Raw genomic sequence first — 22,481 nt, forward strand, 5'->3', positions numbered from 1 at the left:
ATAAAAATTGTGTTCAGTTTTTAATTAAAGAAGAAACGACTGAAATGAAATGTTTATTTTCCATTTAATTAACGACTTTTTATTTTTAATGATTTTTTCTTTCTAACAATATTCTTAAATTTATCAAATCACATCACTTATACCATAGAGAAGTAATGAAAGGTAAAGAAAGTGTAAATTTGTCAATGGCGTAAGATTTGGGTCGATTATGTCATGGCGGGTTAGATGTTTCGGCACTGGGTTTCGTTGAATTTGTTTTGAATTACGCTGTCAATGATCTCGTTTGGTCAATCGGTGTTTAACACTTACGGTATAAGTATACTAGCAATCGTTTCGTAAACATTTCAAATGCTGAAACAATTGCAAATGGGCATTCGCGCGTTCATGCTAATCGCATCCAAAGTATGGAGTTGTTTTTGTTATATGTTTAGAAAGCAATATCGAGCGGTAAATATAAAATTTTAGCGGCTGTTTAGTGAAATTGTATGTATTTACAAGTTTTGTGTCTCACGTGGTGTTTGCTTTTCAGTTGGCTCAATATCAATCTGTCAAATATGAAATATATCCACTTTCCCCAGTATCTCGACACAGGCTGAGTGAGTATATATGATTTTATCAATATCTATTAATAATATTGTCAATCGTCCGATTAACATCCCTGTAGCTTTATCAGGGACACGTTGGACGTCGTTATCAGCGAAGATCCTCGTCTATTTATAGCTCTATCTCTTACCCTGTACAATAAACAAGTCGTTTTCGTTATTGGAAATTTACGTTTACATTATAATCAAACAAAGCAAACACATGGCTCACAAATGTTTAACACATGTGTAACAAGAATTATTAATAATGTCTAACAAGGTTCATATAAACCTTAAAACGTGTTATCACTATCTTAAGATTCATTTATCTATTTGACATTTACATTATTATTTTTTATAAGAATTTAAATATACTGGAAAACATGAACATTAATGGAATTATAACAATACTAGCTGTGGCCTGCGGTTTAGATATAATTCTTCTTAAGTTATGAAATCTAAGTATAATACTGTAAAATTACAAAATATTATAGTTACCTTTAAAAAATAATATAGTATATTGCATATTGTTATAACATTTCAAAATATGTAATATTACTCAACCAACAATGTGACTTTAAAGTTTGTACATCCATACTTATTACATGGTTGTATGTTAGTAAATATGTGATTTTCAACCACAAGCATCTTGGAAAAACCTTATCTAATACTATTAAATGAGCAATTCTTTTATATGAATGACTAAGTGATGCATAAAAGCAAGCGCTCCAATGTCTCACCACATCACATTTATCCTAAGACGTGAAACAGTCAACCTAGGCCCAGACACATTGCCGCAATCAACCTGCGTCAAATACCTTGGGTTTCACCTGGACTGGAGGATGATATGGAAAGATCATATAAAAACGAAGCGCAACGAAATCAATCTAAGATTTAAAAATTTCCTCCTCCTCCTCGGTAGACAGTCTGCGTTAACCTTATCCAACAAGCTGAATGTATATTGTTCTATAATAAAACCGATTTGGACGTATAGAAATCCAACTGTGGTCGACAGCCAGCAAATCCAACATTATGTGCCTGCTGAGAAAGCACAAAACAATATTCTAAGGGTACTTTCCTCGGCGCCCTGGTATGCTCGCAACTCGGAAATTCACGAGTATCTAGAAATCCCACACATCTTGGATGAAGCAAAACGATATTCAGCCAACTCGACTGTCCCTATGTATAATATCGAAATTGAAAAAAGGCACTTTACATTTTTTACGCTGAATGATTTGTTAAGTCTCGATATTTAGTATAAGCTCATGAAAAATGTGATTTTATGTGTATTTTATAGCATTTTCTCTTTTTTCTCTGAAAATATACATAAAAAGTAGTTTTTTCATGCAATAAAAAAATAGAGAATTTTCAGTTTCGATACTGTACGTAGGGACAGTCGAACTACAAGGACCGCTTGACAACTCATCCTAAACGGTTATCCAGTATGCTTCTGAGACCAAATCAAATTAGAAGACTCAAGAGAGCCAATGTGCTGCCTTACTAAGGGGAGATGGAACAGTGGCTCTATCTCTCCAAACACTAATCTCTTGCAACACACCTGATTATAATCTAGGCGACTATTCGCAGGTCTAAAATAAAGAAAATATATATATATATATATATATACACAATCTGAATCTCGAAATGGCTCCAACGATTTTCATGAAATTTTGGGGGCAATAAATCGATGTAGATTCATTTTTAGGAAATTTCGTTTTATCCCTGTTTTTAGACAGTGCAAAAATGGCTACAATATGGTTAGAATACGAAGGTAAATTTCGCAATTGTCAATAAAGTTGTAATAGCTCAGGTGGGAAATCTGCCATTCGGGGTTGACCGAGAAGACCACGTTTCAAATCCCCATCTCCAGATCGATCATTTTTTTTCCTTTTTTTTTCTAATTGCACTCATGATTTTTATTAAAATAACCAGTTCATATTTTTTTATTATTATGTCGGTAAAAACGTAAAATATTATTCATATTTTATCAATATGTAATTCGTATTTAAATATGATTTACAAAAAACATAATTTATTAAAAATACCCAGCTAACCGCAGTCACGCATATTACACGATTCACTAAACAATACACAATCATTTGTGATTTTCCTTTAATGACTTAAAAGTCAATTATTGTCTTAATTAGATGCATTATATTTAAATCATACCTTTAGACTTAATTCTAATAAAAAAAAAAACTTGCAATATAATTAACAAATGTATGTTGATATAATTTGGTTCAGATTAACTATCAATTTATATTACAAAAGTTATTATATTCGAATGAGTGAAAATAAATATAAAAATTAAATAATGTAGCCTTAAAATTTTAATTGTTGTTAATCAAAAACACAAACTTTTATTAGCCTTAATTGTATTAACATTAAATATTAATTCAGATTGGACAAGTAGTATGATTGAAATTGTAGGTATTGCGCGGAGGAGTATGAAATTTCGCACACATAGTTTATATAGAGAATGAGTTCAGAATGTTAATATTTTTCTTAAGATTATGCATAAAAGTACATTAAATCAATAGAAAAAATAATTACACACAATACCATGTATTTGACACACACACGCATATATACTATTTTGTTTATTGTTAAAGTCTGTGGTTAAATTATGGTCCAATATCGAACACTGGATGACCACTAGTTATGTTTAATAGGTATATTGGAAACACAATGAGAGGTCCTAATATCTTTAAAATCAAAATATAATCTGGTATGTTTAAAATAATATACAACAGAAGATTATAGTTAGGCAGTGGACTCTTGTCATTGTAAGAATCTAATAACATTGTACTTCAAAGAATTAATATCTGTCCAAGTATTTAACTGAAATTGCTATATACTTACACCTTGTCACTCAATATAGGAGAAAATATCTCCGAATGCATGGTTTAGCTCCAATCCTTCTCTTATACGGAGAAAGAGGCCTATGCCCTATAATCATTTAATTAACAATTTAAGCAGTGAAAAATCCAATAAATAAATAAATAAATAATAAATAAACACTTCACACTCAACGGCCCCCAGTAGGATTTTCTCCTGTGTCCGGGGGTCCGGAAACACACACAATACACAAGCACAACGCCCAGACCACGACTAACATCTATATGGCAGATACAAATGTCTGTCGTGAGCGGGAATCGAACCTGCGACCGCCAGCGCAACAGCCAATGCTATTACCGCTGCGCCAACGCGTCGTCAATGATCCCATGTTAGTTTATACCAAAGTTAAATGAAAAACCTAGTATTTATTTTACATTATTCCAAGAATATGTATAAATAATAACTTATCTCTCTCAATATTTTCGAATATTATCTAACAAGATATAATAAATTTAGATAAAAAACATTTGACTGTTATTGTACATTATCTAAATAAATTGTGATTTGATAAATACAATCTAAAGTAATGAATAATTTTCAATGCTTTCTCTCTATAACCTACTTAGCTACTTGTTAAAAACAATCACTTGTGTTTTTTCTAAGCATTGCATTAGAAAAGTTTGTTGAGTAAAAAAACACAGTTAAAGAAAGTAACGTCAATTCGAGAAGAAAATAATTGTTATAAATTTGACCAGAGAATTCAAATATGCTGTAGTTATATTAGCTTATATAAGTACTATTGAATTAAAAGACTAAATCTGAATAAAAAAATAAAAAAACTAAATATCACAAAAAAAATTATAATGTACTCAAAGATAATAATTAATTCTCATTAAAAATATATTTTAAAAATACATCCTTATTAATGAAGACACAAGTAATTAATTATAATCTAAAAATTAATTACTCGTGTCAGAGATTTGAAAAAAATTGTCGATGTACAATATAATAAATTTACTCTAAGCCATTTGGTTAATGTTTTTTAATTATTTTAAGAGATCTTGTAAGGAATCTTGAATGTTGTCAATGAAAAAACCTTTTGTCATAACAGGTTTTTCTTGCTTTATGTACATCTGCATGTTTTGTCCTTAAATGAAAAGTAGTAACTATAATAATTATGTAAAAAAAATGTGTTATAAGAAATTTTATATATCTTTAAATTAACTTTGTTTATATGAAAATATTGGACTCTAAGCAGATACAGAGATATGATTAGTTAAACATCTTCCCGTTAGCTATAACTAATTTATTAAAAAGAAATATTATTTTAATTTGTAAATAGGCTTTTAAAGGGCTTTTTGGCCTACTTGAAAGTAATTTTTTATTTAGATATAGTGTTATTTGTCTAAAAGAAATACCTAAATACCCATAAGTCCAATGTCTACCACACAATCAGTAAACATCTTTAAGCTTTGTTTATAACTTAAGTCTATTTTAGTACTGGACATATGCCTCCCCAAACTTGCGCAAAACATCCCAGTTTTCCACAATCCTATACAGCCTCTATAATCCTCCATAATCTATTGATATATTTTTTTTATGTCAGGCAAAGTTATAAATTAGAGTATGGTTTAAAATTTTAAATAATAATGGCTATTGTTAAGGATGAATCAGTACAAATGTCAATAAATCCGACATAAAAAAATTAAATCTAATCACAATTTAGATGAGTTTAAGGAAATATCTCTTGGAAGTGGAGAATTGTTTTCATCTATAATAATTCTGGATTTTACTAATAAAATAAAACAATATAAGACCCTATAGCATCTAGATAAAAAGTCCCATATAAAACATTAATTGATTGATTCAATCTGTAACATTCCACTGTTGAGCATAGGCCTCGTTCTCCGTGTAAAGCAGGAGTCGGAGCTAAAAACAAATGTATAAAAAACTTGTGTCACAGTTTTTTTAATGTATTCCTCCAAAACAGTTTAACCAGTTTTTTATTAAAATTATATATATTTGATAGGTTTGAAATTAGGTCGTTTATACTCTTAGGACTTAGGTGATAATGGTGTCTCTGACCAGATGACAGAACAATGTTTATTGAGTTGCTAGTATAGTTATAAATTACTGGTCCAGTCAAAAAGCAACCAGATAAAAAGACCCCATATACATATAACATATTGTTACAAATTACAGGTCTAGTCAAAAGGAAAATGCTGGTACTAGATTTAGACGAGACGCTAATACACTCGCATCACGACGCAATGTTACGGCCGACGGTGAAGCCAGGGACGCCACCGGATTTTGTCCTGAAAGTTACCATAGACAAACATCCCGTTAGATTCTTCGTGCATAAACGGCCTCATGTTGACTATTTTTTGGATATTGTGAGTATTATTTTTATTCAAAAAAACCATTTTTGTTAGGCACAAGTGCATTGGGATCAGCACATCTTTATCAAAAATTCGCACAGACCGACTGTGGAAGTACATCAACCTTACAATTGTGTTGTGCTCCTGTGGTAAGGAAGGTAGCTAGAGCTTCTGGGTTGGGTTAGGTTAGGTTAGGTTAGAGTAGTAGGGGTAGAGTCGGCAACATGCTTGCAATACACCTGGTGTTGCAGGTGCTTATAGGCAGTAGCCAAAAAAAAACACAGTTAGTATTTGCTTATCACTAAGGCAATCAATGCTTCTTAACTATCTTAATGGTATTTAGAAATAAATATATTTAAATACTTACCTATCAGCATCTTCGGTGCGACAAAGCCAGTACTGCGGTCACCAACCCGCCTGCCCAGCGTGGTGACTATGGGCAAAACACATGAGTTCACGTTATTTTTGGCGTAAACTTGTGGAGGCCTATGTCCAGCAGTGGACTGTATAGGCTGTAATGATGATGATGACTTACCTATCTATACAGGAAAGTAGTGTTCTTTTATTCACTATGTTTAGCCCCATTTATCCTTCTCTGGGTAAGAAAATCACCTCATTTATTTACTGCCTGTAAATGTACCTTTTGTGGTCTCTACCTCTGCTATGCTTGCTCATTTGATTTATTCAGGATTAAATTATATTTTACTCTCATCGACTTAATGATCCATAATCAAGTTGTCCTAAGGCTCTATTGAGAATAGATGTAGATAGATATTGCATACAATGCGCACAAAATAAAGCATAAGAAACCATTTTGTAATACTGGGTGGCTAACTACTATCTATTTTCAACATCTATGTGTTATTTCATTATTTGTAGTATCTTTAGACAGTACTGATTTGTCATAATTATAATTTTAAACTCACCTTCCTCATAAGAGAATATTTACAAATCATTACAACTTCCAATTGGTTAAAGATTAGGTTAAATATTTTAAAGTGAATTTAATATTTTAATGCCTCATAATTTATAACAAACACATCAGGTATGCTGTGTGGCTACGGCACTATAGAACTTAGCCACCCCCTTTCATCCCACCACTGCGCTGGAGGATGTCTTTAAGACCTTAGATTGGGGAGAACGAGACATTAATCTCAACGATGAATTCATCTCACCTCCGTTTCGCCGACGAAATTGTCATCTTTGCGGAGACATTGGATGAGTTAGGCCACTTGCTGGTCGGCCTAATCGAGTTAATTCAAACTTTTAGGCCAACAAGTTGGCCACATTTAGTGAAAACAATATTTCCAAATAAAAAAAATTAAATATCCATAAACCATTGTTACCAAATAAAACAAAACAATCTTTAAGAAATAGTTATTTAATATTTTAACATTATACAATTGTTTACCTAAATGTACTAAACTGGCCTTATTATAATATAATTGACAGTATTGAAAATTTTTAAACCTCTGGCGGGCCGCACAAAATGTCTGTTAGGGCCCCGTGCGGCCTACGGGTTGCTCACCCTTGCTTTAGAGAGTTTACCCTTCAGTCTAAAAGAGCCAAATGGTTGGTCAACAGATACTCCATAACAGAGATTTTCAACTGCTTGAATAAACTCATTTATGTTGATTGATTGATTGATTGGTTTAATGGCATTCAGTTGTGCCAAAGTAGCACGGTTGATTCCGCCAATGTCACGTAGAGTGGAGAACACACGAAGGAGATTAATTGGTCGGTGCAGTAGAGATAACAGTCTCTATTTAATTTTGAAAACAGGCAAAATAGTCAGACTTTCATTGTTACACCATAACCTAAAACAACACAAACATTTAATGTTAAACTAAGACTACAGCTGTTAGTAACTAAACTATTACAAAATAATTACACTAGGACAGACACATGATTTATTTACAACTTAATTTTATTTATTTCAAAATATTTACACAAAAATCTACAATAGGGACTAAACACCAACATTAACAAACATTGAACATTTATAGGGCGGGGAATATCATGGGGAAGGATGTCGTATATAGGACGGATGAGTTTGGGACAGGAAAAAAGGATGTGGGAAACCGTGCCTTCGTCAAGGCCACATTCACACAATGAGTGGTCACGAACTCTGATTTTGGCCAGATGAACAGGTGTACACGCATGGCCAAGACGTAAGCGACATATGCTAGATGTTACCCAACGACGAGCATGTCTATGAAGAGAAAACCAAGGGCGTCTTGGGATGTCTGGCTGTATATTTGAATAAATTTACCCTTTACCAATTTTGATGAACTCCAAGATAAATTCCAGGACTTGTCCATATGGATTTTGGCTAGGGAACGAAGGTCTTGGCAGGAGTTTTTGTAGTGATCAAGGATACCAGTTTGGATTGCAGCTTTAGCACACGAATCTGCTGTCTCATTGCCTGCAATGCCTGAATGGCCTGGAATCCAGACGAGCAGAATATGCAGACCCTTTTGACTGCAAGAGAGCAAAGCCTCTCTAATCTTAAAAACAATAGAAATTTTCAATTTGCTACGAAAGGGATTTTCCTTAATGGCTAAGAGACAACTTAGTGAGTCAGTGAAAATTACTGTTGGTCCTAAGTCATGGGAGAGGGCAAAGAGGATGGCTTCCAGTATAGCAATAGCTTCACCGGTAAACACAGATGTTTCAGGGGGACACTTAAATTGGAGAATGATTTTAAATTTAGGGATCCAGCAGGCAGCACCAACACAGCTGGACGGGGAAAGTTTAGATGCATCGGTATATATATGATGATGATTTAACCAATTTTGATGAAGAATTTCTTGAAATTTTAACTTTATACCAGGATCTCCTTTTTTCAGACCCAAATCTGTGACGATAGGAACATTGAAGGTAAGGGCTTTGAAGGAAGTAGAGAATAAGGGATTGATACAAAAGGTTAAGAGAGGATTTGGGAGGTTTGAAAATTTGGTGTAGCTGATTAAAATGTAGGAACGTGGCCGGTTTGGGTTGCAGAGTTGGGAGAGCTTGTTGAGTTTAGGCCAAAGAGGATGGGAAGACAGCTGTAATGATTTTATGACAAAACGATCGCTTAAAAATTGTCTTCTGATTTGCAAAGGAGGGTCAACACACTCAACCTGTAGGGCATTAGTAGGCGACGATTTCATGGCACCTAGGATAATCCGTAGGCTTTTGTATTGGATTTTATTTAACTTTTGTGATAGTGACTTACTAATAGGGTCTAAAACAAACAGACAATAATCCATATGACTACGTACGAGGGCATGATAAATTAATTTTAAGCAGTAGGGATGTGCACCCCACCATACACCTGATACTGCTCTTAATACATTAAGTGATATTTCACACTTTTTGGAAATATATTCTATGTGGGAAAATCCATTCAGTTTGCTGTCGAGTATTATACCAAGAAATTTTGCCTTGTCCACCAGGTTGATGCGCTCACCCTGATAAACCAAATCAAAGACAGGGGCTACTCTTTTCCTGGTAAAGGTGACAGCCTGGCATTTGTTTATCGATAAAGATAGACCATTGTCACCCAGCCACTGGCCTAGGTAATGCAAAGCAGAGTTAAGTCGAAAAGATAAATTTTCTACTGAATTTGAACTATGATATAAAACAATGTCATCTGCATACTGCAAAATGTTACAAAAGCTATCAACAGACATATCGAGATCATGTGTATAAATACTATAGAGCAAGGGACTGAGGACAGAGCCTTGAGGGAGACCCTTCCAGATAAATCTGGGAGGAAGCACAAATAGTGGATGTCTCACAGATATTGTTCTGCAAGATAGCATACTACATATAAAATGAACCATTCTTGGCGGAATACTCAGCTGGTGCATTTTCTGCCTGAGTATCGGAAGAAGGACACTATCGTATGCAGACGCTACGTCCAGAAAAATGCCTACAAGATATTCTCCCTTAGCAAAAGCTAATCGAATGTCTGTTGTGAGTAAGCTTAAACTGTCAGTTGTGCTGAAACCCTTCCGGAAGCCAAATTGGGAGGGAGACAGAATGTTTCTACTTTCCACTATCCATTCCAGGCGATTTTTCAAAAGGTGCTCAGTAACTTTTGCCAGAGTAGACGATAAAGCAATAGGACGATAAGAATTACTGTCTAAGGGATTTTTACCTTGTTTTAATATTGGGATAATAATTTGAGACTTCCATGATTGCGGGACGATTCCTGACATAAACAAGGTGTTAATTATGTTAAGATAGCAATGTTTTGCTTTATCATTTAAATTTTGGATAAGAGAGTATGGAATGCCATCTTCCCCAGGTGTTGAATCTTTCAATCCATTCAGAGCACACTGAAGCTCAGAAAAAGAAAAGGGGGCATCCATTTCATCCGAGATAGATGCTGGCATTGAAGTAAAGATCTTGTCCTCACAAGGGACAAAGGGAGGGGCGAGTTTGTCTGCAAAATCATTAAGCCATACAGAAGGATCATTAGAGGATAGGCTATCAGAGGCTAGGGAGCGGCGAAATTTTTTAAGTTGGTTCCAAACTAGACGTGGAGGAGAGCGGGGAGTAAGGGATTCACAGAAGCGAACCCAACAAAATTTTTTCTTTTTTGACACCAAGCGTTTAAACTTGGCATCCAATTTTTGATACCTGATAAAGTTTTCAGGGCACATGTTCAGAGAGTATGCCTTTTCTGCTTCCGATCTTAGTTCAGCCAGGCGTTTGCAATCCTCATCCCACCAGGGGGTGGAAAGCAAACGTGTTTTTGAGTGGTGCTTTTTAGGAAAATGGGTATTAGCAGAATTTAAAATAGCATTAAGAAAAAGATCATAACAAATTAAAATATTTCCATCATCTTGAGAATCAGGGAGGATGTCAATCATGCTATCAACAGATTCAGCATAAGGAGAGAAATTAGAAAAATTCAATTTAAATTTATGAATAGGGATAGGGTTAGAAGGCAGGGAAGGTCGTAAGTGCATAGCAAGGATAATGGGAAAGTGATCACTGCCAAAAGTGGATGGGAGGGCTTTCCAGGACAACATAGAAGCTAAGGAAGGGGAGGCTAAGGAAAGGTCTACAGCAGATTTGGGGTTCTGATTAGGATAAGCTCTCCGAGTTGGTGAACCATCATTGAGAATGCAAAAGTTGAATTCATCAAAGACGTCCAACAACAGGAGAGCAAAACCATCAGTAAGGTGGGATCCCCAGGAGGTGTGATGGGAGTTGAAATCTCCCATGACAAGAACAGGGCTAGGAAGAGAGGAAAAGATAGAACGGAGTTCAGGGATAAGGGAAGGACTAGGATGAGGAATATACAGAGATAAAAAGGAAATGTCACAGGATCTAACAGCAACAGCATTGATGTGCTGGCTGGGGGAGGATATGGGGATTTGGGAGAAGGGGATTTTGTGCCGAATAAGGATGGCACTACCCGCATACCCATCACTTCTGTCATCTCTCAAACAGTAGAAACCCGGAACCCGAAAACGAGAACCTGGAACTAACCATGTTTCAGAGATGGCAATAATGGCAGGATTATGCAGGTTGATTAAGGATAGGATTTCATGTTTTTTTGGGCGGATGCTCTTACAGTTCCATTGAAGGAAGCTGAGTGGGGCCATTTTTAAGAATAGAAAAGAGTTGAGCAAGTGATGCGGCAACGTTGGGCGGTAAGGACATATCATTACATGTAGTAATAATACTGAGGATCATTTGGACGAGGTTTTCTAATAGGTTACTACTATAAGGGGTTAAGGGACTTTGAGGGTTGTTTAGTGCACAACCATTAGGGAGAGAGGAAGGGATGTCACCTACAATGGATTGATGGGCTTGTTTATCGTACCCTTTGCCTAGAGCGGCTACAGGACGAGGATAATGCGTTACCGTTTTACGATAGGACCTATTTGGTGAAGAAGGAGGTTGTGTTGAGGAAGTGGGAATATATACGGGGGGAGTGAACATTTCCTTTGTCATCTCTGCATATGACCGACGAACAGGAGGATAGCGAGAGGATGCTTCTATATAGGATATGTTATCCGTGGACATATCGGTTTTAATTTTAATTTGACGGAGGTATTCAGGACAGTCCTTCTCGGTTGTAAAATGCCTACCAGAGCAATGTAAGCAAGTGGCATTTTCTTTAGTTACGTCGCATGACTCACCTGTGTGCGATTGTGAACACTTGTAGCACCTTGGCTGTGACCTGCATTGTGTCTTAATGTGGCCAAAACGGCAACAATTTAGGCACTGTATGGTAGGCAAATTATAGGTCTCAACTGGTAATGATGTATGGAACGAATAAACTCTACTTGGGAGGATTTGACCTCTAAAAGTTAGAACCACTGACTGGGTTGGGACCCAAGTGACTACGCCTTCCTGAATGTTTTTGCGATTAAGCCTACGAGCTTTCATAATTGAACCGCAGCCAGATGGGAGCTCTAATGACTCCACTAATTCCTCCATTGACCAGTCAACCGGAATACCCTTTACAAGACCCATTCTAGTTATATTGTAAGTCGGTACAGAAGCATTGAACTTACACATTCCTAATATGGGATTTTTTAAGAAATCATTTGCAGTTTGAGCTGAAATAAATTCAACAGAAATCTTGTTTCTGCCTACATTTTTAACGCCGTCTTTCACAACCGAGCCAATTTTGTGTGTGTGTAAAAATTGGCCGAATTTCAAAGCGCGAATAGTAGTTCCTGAGGCTGGGTCTGGGGTTTCACGGGCAACATGGACAATGAAGGGACCTTTGTCGTCATCAGAGTAACTCTTAGGGCCTTCGGAAAAGGATGGGTGAGTGTAAAGAGATTGTATTGACGGGCTAGCCGTGGATGGATGTACAATAATTTTTTAGAAGAGGAGTCGCTGGAAGAGTTAATAGCTGGGCGTTTTCTCATATTTTGATGAGAGGAAGAGGATTCAGATGTAATTCTATCGTCAGTAGAACCACCCGTATCTGGCGGGTCTGGAGGACGATCGAGATCCATTTTTAAAATTAAATATATACACTAAACTTACAACACAATTATAATTAAACACTTACCTACAATAATAATGTTAGTTTAACCACTAATCCCACAATAATCTACTATTTACACTGTAAACAATAAGAAATAAGACACCAAGATCACTAAAACACGTGTGTTGACCACAGCTAACGCAAGCGGGACCGGTATCCATTTATGTTTCATATGCATGCATTAGATCACATGGACAGAAATAAAAAATATTAAAAACTATTAACTTTATTTCAGGTGTCACAATGGTATGAGTTGGTGGTTTTCACGGCGTCGATGGAGATATATGGGGCGGCGGTCGCTGACAAACTTGACAATGGACGAGGAATTCTTAGGAGAAGGTTTTACAGGTATTTATAATTTTTTATTAAAACGGCTACTTAGCTATCCTTGGTGAGATTACCGTATATTATGTGATCAATTCTTTACAATTTTTACCTCTTTTTCCTCTTAGTTTCTCTCAGTGATAATTCATAGAAAATGGCAAAACAAAGACCCTACCTTCTCCACCTCGAAATCATATAGTAATTCATAAATTAATAAAGTTCTAAATACTTTTTGTTTAAACCGAAAATAAAAATAAAAATTAATTATTATAAAATCCCTATTCATTTTAATTGTTTCATAGACTTACTTCACAACTCCACTGCTCTGCAAATTGGCAACTATAAATAAGCTAATAGCCTGACATATTTCCTTCAGTGCTGCCATCTGTGATTAAAAAGTGCTAACTAGATGAGCCATATTTGAATATACCTCGAAAAAGCACGAGTTATCTCTATAAAATATTGGCTGTGAATACCTACAGCTGACAGCTGCTTTCAAACTGAAACTGAATTTTTTATTGGAAAAATAAAAATAAAGCATGTTATAAAAGGGCAAACTTTTTTGATAACTTAAATACATTTTCAGTAGACTGACCAAATTATTATATTTGTCAGACAGCACTGTACCGCAGAACACGGGTCATACACAAAGAACCTTTCGTCGATATGCGACGATCTAAACAGGGTTTTCATCCTGGACAATTCTCCGGGTGCATATCGGGATTTCCCAGGTACGATATCTAATATATAAAATTCTCGTGTCGCGGTGTTTGTAGTTAAACTCATCCGAAACGGTTTGACCGATTCTCATGAAATTTTGTGTGCATATTGGGTAGGTCTGAGAATCAAACAACATCTATTTTTCATACCCCTAAGTTATGGGGGGGGGGTTATATTAAAAGTATATAAATAGTAAAATATAATAAGTAACAAACCTGCCTTTCAAATAGAAGTGCTATTGAACTAATTATTCATGTCTAATTATTGGATGTCCATTTCCCTCAAAATAGGACAAAGAAATTAATCTACTAATTTGTGTTTGTTTCTTGTTATACATTGCGACAAACAATTACACAATTTGTTAGACGTTAAGTGGATATTGTAGCCTATGAACACCAGAAAAACCAGGAGCATTGCAAGCGCATACCCCGTCCTCTGATGGGTTATGGTCGACAACGAGTCAAGAGCTCTGGCTGCCTTACTCACCAGAGGAAACCAACACTACTTGAAAGCAGTGTCTCATTTGGGCTGCTCCAGATTTGAGAACAATTCTGCTGTGCCTTGCCTTAATAATTTTATATAGACTTCGCGATATTAACAACTAAATCTTGTGTTTCAGATAATGCAATTCCCATAAAGTCGTGGTTCTCGGACCCGCTGGACATAGCGCTGCTCAACCTGCTGCCCGTACTTGACGCGTTGCGGTTTACACACGACGTGCGCTCCGTGCTCTCCCGCAACCTGCACCTGCACCGCCTGTGGTAGCGACCGGGACCGTACGTAGACCGCACTACACACTACACACTGCACTACCGACACGACGTGCGCTCCGTGCTCTCTTTCAACCTGCACCTTCACCGCACTACAAACTACATAACCAACTACGCTCTACACACTACACAACCGACCATACCCAATACACCACTTCTAGTTTCATCACACAATCAACCAATAGTACTAGTCTGCCCATATAAAGAGTTTCAACACCCAAAATAATATGGTTACATAATAAACTGTATTTAAAAGAACATCCTTCCTATATTTTCTTACATTTTGTTATTTTACCACTATCTGCTATTCATTCTGGTAGATGCCACTTCCAAGATATCCTACCATATGAACAATAACAATCTAACACCAAGTTGCCCATTTTTAAACCACTAAATATGTAATATTTAGAGACCAATTTCCCTTAAATTTTTAACTTAACGGTTTTATAAACATTTCTTAATATTTAATCAATTGCTTAACAACGGATAAGCAAAAACCTCACATATAAACACAATTTAGCGTTAAGAAGTCGTTAAGTAGTGTTTAAAAAACCCGTCAAAATTAAACACTGCCGAGACATAGTTTAACTCTCGCTAAGCGGCAAGATGGTGGATTTCACATAAATTAGATGTTCTATTGTGACGTCTGATACTTACTTGCGTTTGTTTGTTAGAAAAAAAAAATTATATTTGTGCTTAAAGCATGGGTGGATTGGAAGATCTTCGTGATTTCCAAAACGACGTAGCTGATTTAAGCTAGATAGATAGTAGCTGATTTTGAGAAGAAGAAAATTATAAAAAATGTTATTTTGGTACATATATGTACCGTGTATGTATACATATGAATAAAAAAGCAGTTATTTTAATATTACAAACAGCCACACCAATTTAGTTGTATAGATGACAATTTAATTAGAATACAATAATCACAATAAAACTCGTTCATTTTCTTTTAATTTTCTTATTTTAATTTTCCAATTATTTTAATATTACAAACAGATACTCCAATTTTATTTATTTGTATAGATGACAATTTAATTAGAATACAATAATCACACTAAAACTCAATAAAATGTTTACAATAAAAACTCATTAAAAATGAAAGATAAAAAATTATTTAGATAGAAATTCCCACTATGAAATATACTAAATGAGCGTTATCTGTCAAATTCACGACACTTGAACACTGTCATAGATGATATAATATGGAAAAAATAGAACTTTTAACAATTTCGTTCATTCAATTTCTCTATCTAATCGATTATTTTAGGTATAATCTGTGCCAACCATCTAAGTATCGTTCTTTGTTCATTTCTTAACTAAGTAACAGCTAATCAACGTTTGTAAGTAAACAAAAGTTAAACATGGATTTATAGCTTAAGACCCGTTTAACTATTAAGTATTGCTTAGCGAGATTTTTATAAGTAAGACCGTATATGTTTAGGTAACTAGCATCCCCCCCGACTTCGCACGGGTATTTAACAAAATTTTGAAAATATTTTTTTTTCCTAATTATTTTGAAAATTTAATATAGCCCGTGGATAGTGTCAATTTTTCAAATCGGTTCAATAGTTTTGGAGTCTATTCAATGCAAGCAAACAAACAATCACATCTTTCCTCTTTATAATATTAGTATAGATAACTGTACTTATATTCTATATATATTCTTGGAATAGTCCTAAATAGTAAACAAATATGGCGTACTTCCGACCACAGACAATAGAGTAATATTGTAAGTATAGTAAAGTGACACAAAGAGCAAATGAATGAACAATATTAATAAGCCATAGACGAATATAAAATTCATTTTATGTTCAAATATTTAACGCTAACATATGCTAAAATTATTTCAAAACCTAATAATATATTAAATATTTTTGCTAAGAATTAATAGAGGTACAGAATTACGAATATATATATATATATATATATATATATATATATATATATACACATATACATGGTGGGGATGACAATACAACGATAACTTTGACATCGTATATGTAATGATATTCCAAGCCCGCATACAAAAAAATCAATAAAATACATCCAGTAGTTTAGTCAAAAAATATGATTTTTCATTTTTTTAAATTACTACGTGTTGTATAACATTAATAAACGGTCACCCGCAGGTTAACGACCCTTTGAGCGCGATCGGTACGAACATATAAAAACGTGCAAAATTGTTATCTATTTTGGTAGGTCAGTGATATGTTAAGACATATTAAAAACATTTGTTAAATAGTTTTAATATTCAATATGATTCTAATAATATTCTTTTTATAATTTATGTTTTTTAAAAATTTATTGTTTCTTTTAATGCTTAAATTTTAAATTCGGAAAATGTAAATTCTGAATCTAACATAGTTTTTTCAAGTAGGTAATATCACGGGGAGCACACATGGCGTATCAAATTTATAATCTTTAATAAATAACAATGGGCCCTTTACTATGGAAAAACACCCCACGGCGGACAAAGCTGAAACATGTCTCAATTGAAAGCTATTAACCTATAGTTTTGCTTAGCAAAGAGGCATTATTGTGGCGTATGGGAATATCGAAATATTACATTTATAATTCAGTTATGGTGATCGTATTATTTTAATGTTTTGTACACTATGTAAATGTTTAGTACTGTATGTAGATATATTTTGTGTTATTTGACGACTAGCTTGGTATAGCGGTTGAAATGGCAAACTTAAGAGGTTGTGGTTTATAGTCTTGTTAAGTTAAGCAGCACTCAAGGAGGACATATACAAGTGAAGATAAACAAAAATAGTAGTTTATTATGAGTCATAATCTATGATATAATATATTATCCAAAAAGGCAGCTGGCATGAGATTAAAATTTTCTTCATGTCTAGCCCAAGAGAGGTAATATACTATGCATGCGGTATGCGCACAACAACCTACTGTTCGCCGTCCATGGATACACGAGCAATAGTATCCCTGCAATCCTTCGTATCCATTTCTTGTGGGATCAATTAAAATATACGTGTAGTATTATCTCAATCGCACTTGCCCGGATTGGATTCGGCCTCTTATGAGCGTTTTATTTTCTATCATCTCTGGATGTCGATTCACTTCAACCACCACCTTCTACCACCCACAGGCATATTGTAACTAATCTAGATTTATTTGCTTCAATAGTGGTTAACTGTTCGCCAAATCTTCTAGTGGGTGACATGTGCGCTTAAAATCCACACTCTTCTATGAAAGGTATGGCGTCACGAAAACCTCTATCAGGAATAAATGCGTCTTCTGATCGGAAATACCACTGCAGTCCAGATTCAGATTCAGGTAACAAAAGGTTAACGTAGAATTGTCGCGTCGGATGTTGTTGCTGCGTATGGGCCATAAATGTCGATTATATGTCCATTTGAACATACTACTAAAAAAGGTTTCAATAAGTTCCTGTATTTGTGAAGACTATAAGTCTTTCTTTGAAATAAAAAGTTCATGCTTTTTTGCAAATAGATGTATGTCCCATCTAAAACAATAACAGCGTTTTGACCTTCATTTCCAAAAAAAAAAATATTTGGAATTGTGAGATTCCTTGCTACAACTTCCTCTCTAGTTAAATGATCAATCCTAATATGAAGAGGGACGAAGTCTTCCGTCAGACATTGTCTCGCTAATCTAAGTTTTTTCTCCAAAGTTCTTCTAGATATTTTAAAAAATGTTGCCAATCGCTCATTTGGTTCTCCAGTCCTTATTTTTGCAAGATATATGCCCAAAACTGTAGCAAGTTTTTGTGATCTTACTCTTAAAGATGGTGTGTAATCTAAAATGTTATTAAATTGATATTTTGTTAAAAATGTCCAAAAATGGAATTCATTGTCATCAAATCTGTCTAAGTTTTCGAAATCCTATTTCCTTTTTAGGCCCCATTTATAAATGTTAATAATGTCTAGCATATAATCACTGTTAAAATCTTGGTGATTCTTGGTGATTTCCAATATTGCAAAAGATAGCGGGAAGGTTCAAATAACGCATAGATCGCGACGACAGATGACTGAAAACTGCGACCGAACGCTGCGCGTACGCAGCGAAACCGGTTTTTTTATTATCTGAGTACTTTCCCCTCTTACCTCGGAAGCGGTTCAGTGCCATGCCAAACATGTTTTAACTGTTATAGCCGTTTAGAAAAACAAACATTATGATTTATTAATAAAATAATAAGAGAAAATACTAATTATGAAAATATCATTATCTCAGCTTTCCCATTAGTTATGGGAATAAAAAATACACAGTTGTAAATTCTGTAACATTATCTAAAAACTTTTATAAGTTTCGTTTGTGTCCGCTAGTAGGGCAAAAGTGGGGAAAAAAGTTCCCAATGTCTTTTAAGTATTTCGTTGCCAACATTGACTATATTTATTTCAAGATCAAAATATTCGCGAAATTTTTACTCGAGCAATTCAACAAATGCGATAAAGACAACAAATAACAATAACAACAATTATTAATAATACCACGTTATTACATTAAAATATTAAATCTTGCAACAGCTGAAAAAAACAATCAACGTGGCACGTGTGTTGCAATGACCCTGAGAACGTGTAAAGGACAACTTGCTGTGCCAGGGCTACCAAAAAATTTTGTCACACTCATACAAAATTTTCTGTGGTCATATTTTTTAACAAAAGAATTTTTTGGCTTAAAATTCGTATCATTTTCGTTTCTTCATATTAATTGCTAGGCTAATAATGTGCCCTTAAGTGTATCATTGGATAAACTGTTTCTAAGTTTTGTTCTGATTAAATTAACTTCGCTGACTTCTCGTTCACATTACAGATTGCACTGTAATGAGGAAAACAACAAATTTAAAGTTTGTTAAAAAAAAAAAAAAAAATTGTTTTTTATTTCAAAATGTATTTTTTTTCAAGTCGCAATTATTACCACAAGATAAATTATAAGTTTCATTAGAAAGCAAACAAATACAGGCTTTATATGATTTTTCAAAGAGTCACCATTCATATAAAAGTGGTAGGTTCATTCAATAAGGGAAATTAACGAAATACAAGCTTGCCGGTGAATGATGTTTAATTATGAAATGCTTCCAGGTAATAGGAATATAAAAATCGTACATTTTGCGTACGATTTTAGTCTAGCGATCTTACATGAGTAAAAATGAAAAAAAAAATCGTATCGATTAATATCGTACATCTGTCAGCCCTGGTGCGTAGGCTAGCGTAAACAAAACATGTTATAACCTGTTTTTGGTTTTTCCCTGAGTTGCCGCGTACGCGACAAGCGGCCAGTGGTCTCTGTGCCGTTTATTTAGGTACTCATGTTTCTTGATGTCATACACGTTGATTTGTTAATTTTCTACATATGCGCACGAGTTTTGTTCGTTTAATTATTGGATTATCTCGAAAGACTTGGAGTGAATTGTGCGATATTTAACACTTTATTGTTATAGTGACAAGAACATTAACGTAGAATAAATGCCTTGTTTAATAGTTATTAAGTGACTTGTGCGAAATTAGGCGCTAGTGTTAATAGTAATAATAGTTTTTATTTTATTTACAATGCCACGTTATAATTACACAGCTTCGGAGTACACGATTTTTGTTTACGAAGAATGCCACGGCAATGCTAATTTAGCAATACCGGGAGAGATATGGGAACACCCGTATTTATCCAACCGATGGTCGCACTATTTCAAATGCTTTTCAGAGGATACGGGAAGATCAATGCTTAATCCCGCATTTTCTGTGAAGTTTTATAACAAACGACTTGTACTCAAAAGATGTAAATACAGTTGATGAGTTAAAAAATAGAATTATTAGAGCTTTTAATAAATTAAAAAATATGGTCGATAATGGCGACATCATGTCAAAATTAATGAATTATAAGAAGATAATTATTTTAGATAGAATTTAAAAATTTAGTAACCTACTATGACCGACCAAACAAACCAACGTACCTAGTTCGTAGTAATTCGTTGTATCACCGCGCGTCATAACAGGTCAGTGAACCTAGAGTCACACATGTTGTAGTATAATTTTATTATATTTTTCTTATTTAGTTTGTTTGAAAAAATATTTTTTTTTATATTGACGTTAGGACTTTTTTGATGGTTTTGAAATACTCCTATAAACTAGTATTATCGAGCATTGAGCATAAAACGCAACAAATTTATATTTCGTTTATGTAAAATGGTCGGTAAAAAAGACGTCAAAAATAAAATTTACAACAAAATAGGGCCGTTTGTGTCTAGAAAAAAAAGTCAACCCTATTAGTATTATTGTCACATTATTTGTATTCACTATAAATATAAAGCCTTGCGCCGGCGGCACACTCTCTATAACATGTAAACAAAAGGATTGATAACACTGTTGCTCACGTAGCTCTCATTGGGTAATCCTAAGTCTCATACTAAGTCCCACAAAATTTTCCTGTGAACTACAATAAACTTTTATGGCAATGCTATGTGCTATACTTTTATATTATATGGGATAGCGTTAAAAATGTTCAGAGTGAAATTGATATTCAGAAGTATTCATAATATAAAATAAAACCTTTACAATAAATACTACTATAAAATATTGACATTTATAATATTTTGTCAGCCTATTTTACGCTCAACATAAATAAATACATAAAAAAACAATATCTAAAACATAATAACAAATCGCTTTACGGTAACATTAAAATAAAACATTTAACAAAAAAAAAAAACATTTTTTAACATTTTTTAAACATTAATTGTGGGTAACACAAAAATAAAAATCGTACATATTAAAAAAAACATTGTTTTATAACTTACTACCAAATTATGATTCGTGAAAATTTAAAATATAAGTAAAAAACACGGCCCATTTTATCGCTCATGCCGTTCATTTTCTTATACTCATTCACCTCTAAAAATATTATGACCACATCCCTATTTGCGTCATAAAAAAAAGATATAAAAATGTCATTTTTGAAAGTTTTATTATCTGTACGCTCGAAATCCGTATTTTTATAATTTTTATGTGTTTAAAATGATAAATTGATATTTGTTTTTAGTGAAATAAATAGTAAATGGAGTTTTACAAATGTCCGTAAGCTAATGTGTTGTGAAAGTGAGTGATAAATGCGGAAAAAATGTGAATTACGATTGACAGGGGTTTGTTTACCAAATAAGACTCTTCCAAAAAAACGGAATATACATTAACTTATCGTTAAATGTAATATTGTTTCTGTTGCAGGCAAATACCGGCTATTGTACAAATCAAGGAGGCGGTGGCGCTTCCGGATCCTATTTATTATTATTTTTTTCACTCGTTAGGTCCTTCAGCGCTTCTATTCAAATATACATATAGATTTAATATAGTTAAATAATGTTTTTTAAGTTTTGTTTTTAAAATGAAAAGTGATTAGTGTATAATATACCTAGACAGTGTATATTTTAAGTCAACCTACGTGTGTAGGAGTGTGGGTAGTTTAAAACGCCCATTTATTATCTGTGGAACGTTATGGACTTGGACCTCGTGTCCTGTCGCTTGACAGCTAGCGGGGACGACTGTTTTCTATACCAGATTCTGTTTAAGTGTAGAATAAATAACTTAAGAACCATTCTGTAATGGTTTACTTGTTGATTAAAAGGATTAGTTATCAACTTTGTTCCTTTTAGTTGCATGATTATTGCGACTTCGTTTATTTTTACTGTTTTCAAAATGTACACTATAATCTAGAATTATTGTAAATTTTAAAATGACGAGACAATTTTATATAAAATTTTCAATTATGTTTCAAAATACAGAAATATTTTGTTTGTCAAAAAAGAATTTATTTCAATACAAGGTTTCTGTAATATTTTTGTGATATTGTTTGAATCAACGTTAAGTACTCAAAGCCCCACCTATACTAA

At 34.1% G+C, this 22,481-nt stretch overlaps 1 protein-coding gene and 1 long non-coding RNA gene across 2 annotated transcripts; one reads left to right on the forward strand and one right to left on the reverse strand.

The window, feature by feature from the left end:
- Positions 1–348: 348 nt before the first annotated feature.
- Positions 349–22,229, forward strand: LOC123656489 (CTD nuclear envelope phosphatase 1 homolog). Its single transcript, XM_045592165.1, is given in 7 exon segments — positions 349–470; positions 472–596; positions 5,622–5,812; positions 13,042–13,154; positions 13,746–13,861; positions 14,470–14,626; positions 21,820–22,229. Coding segments are annotated over 6 exon segments (813 nt in total). The 3' UTR covers positions 14,616–14,626; positions 21,820–22,229.
- LOC123656490 lies at positions 7,536–12,953 on the reverse strand. The gene is made up of 2 exons (XR_006743557.1): positions 12,831–12,953; positions 7,536–7,614 (listed from the first exon to the last, which is right to left on the reverse strand). It is a non-coding gene; the product is annotated as an uncharacterized LOC123656490 (long non-coding RNA).
- Positions 22,230–22,481: the final 252 nt, after the last annotated feature.

Source organism: Melitaea cinxia, chromosome 9 (assembly GCF_905220565.1).
Source record: "Melitaea cinxia chromosome 9, ilMelCinx1.1, whole genome shotgun sequence".
NCBI lineage: Eukaryota > Metazoa > Arthropoda > Insecta > Lepidoptera > Nymphalidae > Melitaea > Melitaea cinxia.